Source organism: Dipodomys spectabilis, unplaced genomic scaffold, assembly GCF_019054845.1.
Source record: "Dipodomys spectabilis isolate Male_0828 unplaced genomic scaffold, ASM1905484v1 ptg000176l, whole genome shotgun sequence".
NCBI lineage: Eukaryota > Metazoa > Chordata > Mammalia > Rodentia > Heteromyidae > Dipodomys > Dipodomys spectabilis.
In genome coordinates this window covers 3,266,922-3,276,885 of record NW_024870853.1, presented here as the reverse complement: position 1 = coordinate 3,276,885, position 9,964 = coordinate 3,266,922, and the positions used below count along the sequence as shown (strand labels likewise).

General features: G+C 39.7%; 1 protein-coding gene across 1 annotated transcript; it reads left to right on the top strand.

Moving 5' to 3' along the window:
• The first annotated feature begins 7,239 nt into the window (after positions 1-7,239).
• On the top strand, positions 7,240-8,106 carry Otud6a (OTU deubiquitinase 6A). The gene has a single exon (XM_042694830.1). The coding sequence runs from the start codon at positions 7,240-7,242 to the stop codon at positions 8,104-8,106; it is 867 nt and encodes a 288-aa protein (XP_042550764.1).
• The last annotated feature ends 1,858 nt before the right edge of the window (positions 8,107-9,964 follow it).

Below are 9,964 nucleotides of genomic sequence, written 5' to 3'. Positions count from 1 at the left end.
AGACCCAGAAACACAAGAGATCAAAGAAAGGTTGGACAAATGGGATTGCATGAAATTGCAGAGCTTCTGTATGGCAAAGGACATAGCTAGCAAGATTAATAAAAAGCCCACGGATTGGGAGAAGATCTTAACTAGACATACAACGGACAAGGGTCTCATCTCTAAAATATACCTGGAACTCAAAAAATTAAATCCTCCAACAACAAATCTTCAAAGAAACAACTTCCCAATAAATAAGTGGGCTAAAGACTTAAAGAGAAACTTCTCTGAAGAGGAAAGAAGGATGGCCAATAGACACATGAAGAAATGCTCAGCCTCCCTGGCCATAAAAGAAATGCAAATCAAAACAACATTGAGATACCACCTCACCCCAGTTAGAATGGCTATAATCAAGAAGTCTAATAACAACAGATGCTGGAGGAGATGTGGACAGAAGGGAACCTTACTGCATTGTTGGTGGGAGTGTAAACTTACTCAACCACTTTGGAAAGCAGTATGGAGGTTCCTCAAAAGACTCCACATAGAGCTCCCCAGCAATCCCACTTTTGGGCATTTACCCAAATGAACACAAACAAGGCCATACTAAAGCTACCAGCACGACTATGTTTATTGCAGCATTATTTACCATAGCTAAGATATGGAACCAACCCAGATGCCCCTCAGTAGATGAATGGATCAAGAAAATGTGGTATATATACACAATGGAATTCTATGCCTCCATCAGAAAGAATGACATTGCCCCATTTGTCAGGAAATGGAAAGACTTGGAAAAATTATATTAAGTGAATCAAGCCAGGCCCAAAGAAACTTAGGTCCCATTGTTTCCCTTATTTGCAATAACTAGTATACGTCTGAGTCAAGCAGAAAAGGTCAGATAAGTTGATGTTAGGGAAATGGGCCCTAAGATTTTTATTCAAATGTTTTTATTCTTTCAGGTGATTGTTTCTAACACATTTATAAGATGATTTCTTTGTTGCTTTGTATGTCCCTCCCCATGGTATAACCCCTGCTTTCACTGTATTTGAGGTTGGTATAATTTGTGGAGGGGAAGGGAAAAAGCAACTCGTTTAAATAGGGATACAGGTGGATCCATTGCAACAATGAGATGTACAAGTCATTATGTGGAAAAAATAACTTTACAACTTTGGTGGGGGGGGGAGGATTGAATGGGGGGATGAGGGAAGGATGGGAAGGGATGGGAAGGGGAAACAAAGGAGGAGGCTACAATGCTTGATAAGAAATGTACTCATTATTTTGCCCATGTAATTGTAACTCCTCTGTAAAGTATTTTCACAATAAAAAACATAAAAAAATAATAAATTTCATTTATATGTGCACATGGCATAAGAAATCTCACTGAAAGAATGCAGTAGAGAAGGTTATTTTGACTAAAATATAATACATGCAAAATGCTATGGTGGAGCCACTTGGAACAATTAATATATACTAAAAAAAATGACAGAGTTGTAAAACAGGGTCTGTTCCAGGGAGGTATCAGTGGGAGAAGAGAGGGCAAGTGGAAAGGGTCAATGACATTGAAAATGATAGATGTATTTTATATGCCTATGTGAAAAGAGAATAATAAAACGTTTTGAAATTGATTTAAGAAAGATGTGGGAAGGAAAAGAAGATCAGGGGAGGATTGATACAGTTAAATTAATACCAGGAAGGCAATTTTTAGAACTAAATGCATATATGATTTTTAAAAAGTCTGAAATCAATTATCTAAGTGCCTTTCTAAAAGAGGGGATACTAGCATGACTCAAGTGGTAGCATACCTGCCTATGCTACAGATATTCTAGCCTAAGTTTAAATCTTAGTACCACAAAAATAAATAATAAATAATTTTTAAACCCATGCATAGTGGCTTAAGCCTACAATCCTACTTGGTTGGCAGTGATCATTGTAGTTCAAGTTTAATATGGACAAAAGGAATTGAAAACTCCATTTAAACCAATGGATGGGTGCAGTAATGCATAATTGTCATCATCAGCAACACATGAAAGAACGAACAGGAGGATTATGGTCTACAGGCCTTGACATAAAGTGAGAAACTGTCTCAATGTAACCAAAAAGGGCTGAAAATGTAACTCAGTGGTGGCACTGAGCTATAGACAAGAGTATTCTAAAATTTATACAGGAAGGCAGAAGTAGATTTCAGAAACACTTTTGAAAAGAAGACTAAAACTGAAGAAAATGGCTTGCCTGATTTCAACCTGTCTAGCAAGTGCAAGGTCTTGAGACCTATCCCTAGTATTGAAAGGAGAAAAAAGGAACAAAAAATAAATATAATAAAATTAAACCAAAAGCAAGAGGAAAAAAATGAAATAAAAAATAGAATAGTTATTCAAAGTAAAACAAATAAGTTCTTTGAAAAGAAAAATGAAATTGATAAAAAAAAAATCTCTAGCAAGATAGACAAGCAGCCAAGAATTAAAGAATGAAGACAAAAAGTACTAATTTCAGGAATAAAGCAGGAAATATCATTACAGATGCTCTAAACATCAAGAATAATAGGATACTACAAATAACTCTACACAGACAAAATTAAAACAAATGGAGCAATTCTGATTTTTAATTTTTTATTATTATTGTAAAGGTGATATACAGAGGGGTTATAGTTAACTAAGTCAGGTAAAGAGTACATTTCTTTTTTAACAGTGTTACCCCTTCCCTTTTTCTCTCCCAGTTTTTTTCCTCTGTCTTCAACCACAAGTTGCATAGATCATTTAAAAAATAGTGTTTAGTGGGTATGACGGATTCATTTGTTCACCCTTTGTCCCACCATTTCTGTGTGCCCTCTTACTTTCCCCCAAACAGATAAATGAACAAAGACAAAAGGAAAACAAAAGCTACAACAAAGAAAAAAAAGTTTACATTTCCTGAAGTTTATTTTAATAAATATTATTATTATTATTGTTGTTAGTCGTGGGGCCTGAATTCTGGGCCTGGGCGCTGTCCCTCAGTTCTTCAGCTCAAGGCTACCTCTTGAGCCACAGCACCACTTCTGGCTTTTTCTGCTTATGTGGTGCTGAGGAATCAAACCCAGGGCCTAATGCATGCGAGGCAAGCACTCTACCACTAAGCCACCTTCCCAGCCCATGATAAATATTATTTTATATGATCAGATGCACATAGCTAACCCAGACCCAGAGAAGCATAGGTTGCATAGTTTTCCTCTACACGTAAACACACTGGATGGTAAAAGAAAAAAATACACTGGGACATGATAAATTAAACAGGTCTCTAGGCATTTATACAGAGTGAGATCAAAGGAGTATATTCTTTAGAGCAAGTCTTTAGAAAACATAAACTTTTGAGCTGGACACTCACTGGTAACTCATGCCTGTAAGCCTAACTACTCAAAAGGCTAAGATCTGAGGATCATGGTTCGAAGCCAGCCCAGGCAGGAAAGTCCATGAAACTCTTATTTCCAGTTAACCACCAGAAAACCAGAAGTGGCACTGTGGCTCAAATTGGTAGAGAGGTAGCCTGGAGCAAAAAGGTCAGGAACAGTGTCCAGGCCCCAAGTTCAAGCCCCAAAAATGACAAAAAAAGAAAAAAGAGAAAACAAACTTTCAAATTTTACTTCCAAAAGTCAATCTCTTGGTTCAGATAGTTTCACTGGATACTCCTATCAAATATATACATGATTATAAATAATCTTTTACCCGCAAAGAGAAAAGTGAACATTTTCAAGTTCATTTTTTCAACTTAATATTTTCCTAATACCAAAACTAAACAAAACCATACCAAGAAGGAATATTACAAATACCCCTCATTATTATATATTTAAGAATTTTTTTAAATTAACAAATAGAATTAGGAAACACATAAATTGAATTTAAAATTATAGTTAAACAAGGGTTATTTTGTAATTAAAGGCTGGTTCAATATGTGATAACCACTAAATGGTAACCTATATTAGTAGACTAATAGAAACAAATCACATGACATATCAATTAGTACAGAAAGTATTCAATGAAATTCAATATGCTTTCATGCCAAAATCTTTCCAGGCTAGAGGAACATATCTTCAACTTGTTACAGAGCATCTACAAAAAATATGACTTACAGTTAAAAATAAAAATTGAAACATCATTCTAAGATAAAAGCAAACAACTGATGTCTGCCCTCACCATTTTTCTCCAACATAGTAGTTCAATGCCTAGCTAGGCCAGTGAGTTTAGAGAGGGGAATAAAAGGCATTTTTTATGATTGGGAAGGATGAAGTAAAATTGGCCCTATTCACAAATGACATTATTTTCTATGTAGAAAATTCTAAGAAATCTATCAAGACAACCCCCTAGAAATGAGTGAGTTAAGCAAAGATTAGCATAGAAATCCCGCTGTAGTTCCTTATAGTTCCATCTTAGCAACAAACATGACACTGAAATTAAAAATAAAATACTAGGGCTGGGAATGTGGCCCAGTGGTAGAGTGCTTGCCTTGCATGCATGAAGCTCTGGGTTCAATTCCTCAGTACCACATAAACAGAAAAACCTGGAAGTGGTGTTTTGGCTCAAGTGGTAGAGTGCTAGCCTTAAGTAAAAGAAGCTCAAAGACAGTTCCCCAGGCCCTGAGTTCAAGCCCCAGGACTGGCCAAAAATAAAAAATAAAAATAAAATACTAAGGTGGCATTGATCAAGATGCAGTTACTCATAAATTGACATGTTGAATTGAAGCCTCTTTGCACAACTACTGATAGATAATAAAAATGAAATTTTGAACCAAAAAAATATTAAAAAATAAAAAATAAGATATCAATAATCACTCAAAGAAAGGGATTTTTTTTTTAGTGTGAATATAACAAAATATGTACAGGAATTATATGGTGAAAGGAATAACGCATTCTTGAGAGAAATCAATGGAAATTTCCATGTGAATAGATGGAGTATATACATAGGTGTTCATGGATTGGAAGACAACATAGTTAACATGGCAGTTTTCTTTAAATTGATGTACAACATGAATGTAGTTCCTATGAAAGTTCCAAGATTTTTATAGCTATCAACCAGAACATTCTAAAATTTATACATGATGGCAAAAGAAGTAGATTACTGAAACACTTTTGAAAGAAAAGAATAAAGTTAGATAAAATGGCTTACCTGATTTCATTTTTATATAGCTGTTATAATAAAGACTATAAGATGTTGGAGAAAAGATATACACATAGATGAAAGGAACAGACATTACAAAATATACCTTTTTTATGTAAAAGTGAACAACCAATTCAATGCAGTAAGCATTTCTTTCTTCAATAACTACTATGAGAACAACTGGATATCCCTAGACCAAAAAAATATAACCTTCATCCAAAATCTCAAACTAAGCCAAGCACTGGTGGTTAATGCCTATAATTCTAACTACTCAAAACATAAATCTAAGCTGGGAACGTGGCTTAATTGTAGAGTGCTTGCTTCACATGCATGAAGCTCTAGGTTCAATTCCTCACTACCACATAAGCAGAAAAAGGAGGAAGTGGAGCTGTGGCTCAAATGGTAGAGTGCTAGCCTTAAGCACAGAGAGGCTCAGGGACAGTGTCCAGGCCTGAGTTCAAGACCCAGGACTGGCAAAAAAAGAAAAGTACCTATTTGCCATTTGGATATCATTCTTTTAAAAATCTCTATTTGGTCCTTTTGCTAATGAGTCATAATACACATGCACACACATGCATACACGAACATTTAAATGCATACCCCTTTGTTAGTGCTAAGGATAAAATTCAAGGCTTTGTGCATATAAAGCAAGTATTCCACTACTGACCTATGACCTACAGTACCCAGTCATTTGTTATATATTTTAGCTATTAATTCTTTGATAAGTGGCTTGCAAATATTTGTTCCGTTATGTAACCTATTCTCATTTTGTCTATTGTTAGAAAACCTAGAAATACAGGTCCACATATATGACCAACTGCATTTCCACAACTATGCCAAAAATGCATGATAAAAATAGGACAGTCAAATAAATGGTGCTGTGAAAACATTATCCACAAGTAAAACAAAGAAAAATACCCATTATGTTACATCAAGCACAAAAAGCAAGTCAAAATAGATTAAAGTTTAAAATATCAGATCTTAAGCTGTAAAATTCTTAGAAGAAAAATAGAAAAGGCTTCATGAGCTCAGGTCTATAGGGATTTCTTGGTTAAGACTCCAAAACAAAAAACAACTTAAAAAATAGATGATTGGAGTATGTAGCATAAAAATCAGGATGAAATGAAGAATTTTTATACTTAGTAATAAAATAGCTAGGTGTTAATGGCTACTCGTAAGGCTAAAACTTAGAGGATGGAAGTTTGAGGTTTGCCCTGGCAGATAAATCTGTAAGACTCCATCTCCAAAATCACCATCAAATTTAGGAGGCTGAGGCAGGATGGGAGAGAGCATATTTGGGGCCTTTATTTTCTTTTTAGAGCTTTTGAAGACTCAAAATAATCAGAATAAAGTGGCTTGATGAACATGTCATGGGCATATGAGAGAGCTCATTTTGGCAGCTGGGGGCCTAGAAGAAGGGGGAGGGAAAGATGGGTTGGGGTAAATGAACTCTTGTAATAAGACAAAAGATCTGCTTATTTCTAGTGAGGGCTTTAAGGAAAAGGCTGCCATATTGCACTGGGATAGGACAGGGTGAATTTGAAGCATAAATTAAAAGGACTCTGTGTTCCTAGGAATGTAAGTAAATGTCTTTGTTCTGATACAGAAAGATTATGGGTTCACTGTGGAGGGGAGCTGAACAACTGGAGAAAGACACACTGCCTCCTGGACACTAGGAATAATGCCAAGTTCAGGGTCAGAACACATTCAGATGACTGTATTTATCATGTGGTTATCAAGCATGGCCTGTGCCTGAGTTGTATCCAAACTTGGAAATGAAGACAGCAGTAAGAAGCACAGAAAAATTCTACAAGACTCATTACAAAGCACACTTTGTTGAAAGGCACAATCTTAGGGAAGATACTTGAAAGCTGCTGAAACGGAAGCGGGAGTTGCTAAGGGCGTGGACACATTGTCTGTTAGAAACCAATCATAAGGTCAGGTGGGTTTGAGAGCACACCCCCAGAGAGAGGAGCCAATAGCAGAAAGGGCTGAGAATGGGGCGGGACAAGCAGCCCCTGACGAGATGAGTGTCCGTGTCCGTTAAAAGACAGAACGTCCCTCACGTGACAGAACGGTTGCTGCCAGCCAGGCGAGCGTTTGTAGGCAGTTAAGAGGCTTGAGGCGTTAGAGGAACATCATGGAAGATTCTCAGAACAACCGTCAGCGGATTTTACGCCGCCACCGGCGTGAAAGAAAAGAACTACAAGATCAGATCTGCGCCATGAAGAACACAGTCCCAAAAACTGACAGAAAGAGACGAAAGCAGATGCTCCAGGATGTGGCTCGCCTTGAGGCCGAGTTGGAACAGCGGCACCAACAAGAGTTGGAGAAGTTTCTACCGCCTGAGGACCAAGACGTCGAGTCTGTCACCAAAAATCTGGCCAAAATCAATCTAGAAAACCAACCTCCTCGTGTTTGCCGAGCAGAAAAAAGAAGGGAAAGAAAAGCGGCCCTCAGAAAAGAACGCCAAGAGAGGGTCGACGAGAGTGAGACTGAACATTTGTCCAATTACCGTCGTCAGGAAGAAGAAAAGGTCGCAGCCATCCTCGGGGCCAAAAATCTGGCCATGAAGGATATCCCAGCCGATGGCCACTGTATGTTCCGGGCCATTCAAGATCAACTGCCGTTCCCAGTCACCATCGATAGCTTGCGCCGCCGTACTGCTGATTACATGCAGAAGCACGTCGATGATTTCTTGCCTTTCTTTACTGATGCAGAGCCTGGCGACGGTTACACCCACGATGACTTCAAGACCTACTGCGACAACATCGTGAGGGGCTCATGGGGAGGCCAGCTGGAGCTGACGGCGCTGTCTCACATCCTGCAGACCCCCATCGAAGTAGTTCAGGCAGAGTCCCCCATCATCATGATTGGAGAGGAGTACAACAAGAAGCCACTCACTTTGGTGTACCTGCACCACGCCTGCAGCTTCGGTGAGCATTACAACTCCGTCAAGCCGCTCGAAGCCGGCGCTGTGGGCGGAATTGCCCCACGCCTCTACTAGATCTCTCCACCAGGCCACGGGAGCCACTATGGAGGCCAACAGCACAGCCGCCACCACCGCCACAGCTGTCCCCGCCCCGCCACAGCTGCTGCCGCCAGCTATCATCAACTTCACCGCCTCCACGACCACTGCTTCCACCGCTTCCACCGCCATCCTCATTATCACCGTTGTCGTCATTGGCATCCTCATCCTTGTGATCGTGGTAAGAACTGTCACCCATCAACAAGGTCACCACCGTTGTCACTGCCATCTGCCATCATCTTTCGAGTGGTTTGTAAGAATTGTCACCCACTGTCACCATCATCGTTGTCATCTTGGTTGACCTGGTTGTGGTCATAGTAAGAACTACTGTTATTCACCCTCATTGCTGTCATCGTCGTGGCTGTCATCATCATCCTAGTAGTCATTGTAAGAACTGTTATCACTCACTGTTGTGGTCATAATCACCCTGGTCACCACCGCTGCTGCCACCATCATCATCACCGTCGTCATTGTCATCGTCCTAGTGGTCATAAGAACTACTATCACCCATCATTGTCAACATCATTATCATCTTAGTGGTCATTGAAAGGATGCTACCACCCACTGTTATCATCATCCCGGCCACCATCACTGCCACCATCATCATTGTTGTTGCCACCATCATCGTCACCCCCATGACCATCGTCATCATCCTTGTGGTTGTAGTAAGAACTGCTATCACTCAACATTGTCATCATCCTTGTGATAGCATTAAAAACTGCTGTCATTCCAGATGCAGATAGCTCATGCCTGTACTCCTAGCTAACAGGAAGTTGAGATGTGACAACTGCAGTTCAAAGCCAGCCTGGGCAGGAAAATCCATGAGACCAGTAGTGGAGTTGTAGCTCAAAATAGTAGAGTGCTAGCTTTGAGTAAAAGTACTCAAGGACAGCACTCAGGCCCTGAGTTCAACTCCTACAACCAACAAAAGAAAAGAACTACTATCACTCACACTGTCATCACTGCCGCAACCACAGCTGCTGCTGTCACCACCTTCATCATTTCATCATCATTTTCATCATCACCATCTGACACTACAGTTGTCATTGTTGTCCTTGAGGTCATAGTAAGAACTGGTCACCTACTGGTCATCATTGCTGTCACCATCACCACCACAGTTGCTGCTGCCACCATCATCATCACCATCATCACCATTGTCCTGCTTTCAACTTCCATCATCATCATAATCCTTGTGGTAGTAGTCAAAACGGCTGTCACCTAGCATCATTGTCATTGCAGCTGCTGCCACCATCATCATTTTCACCGTTGTCACAGTCATCTTCATTTTCATCCTGGTGGTTGTAGTAAGAACTGCTCTCACCTATTGTTTTCTTTGTCCTTTTTGTGGTCATACTGATAACTGTCACCCACTTTCGTTGTCATTATTGTCATCATCGTCACCATCGCCATCGTCCTATGGTCATAGAAAGAACTGCTGTCACCCACCACTGTCATTGTTCTTGTGATCATAGTAAGAACTGTCACCAACACTGCTTTTGTTGCCATTAACTTCACTACAGCCACTGCTACCATCATCATCGTCACTGTTGCCATCATCGTCGTGGTCATAGTAAGAACTGCTGTCACCCACCACATCTCTCTGTAGGACTAGTTAGTAGCTGTTTTCTTTACTGCTACCTGTATTCCCTGTCCCTGTGTTACTTAAATGTAACCTCATAATTGCTCAATCCCTCATAGGTCTTTCTCACGGTGGAGGTGGGAAATGGCGGCTTCTACATAAATTCCCAAGAGGCCTAGTTAGTATGAGGTCTCACCTCTTCTGACCCTTAGAAATCTTTGCCTCCTTCCCCAGTTGAAAGTTAGTTTGATTTCAACT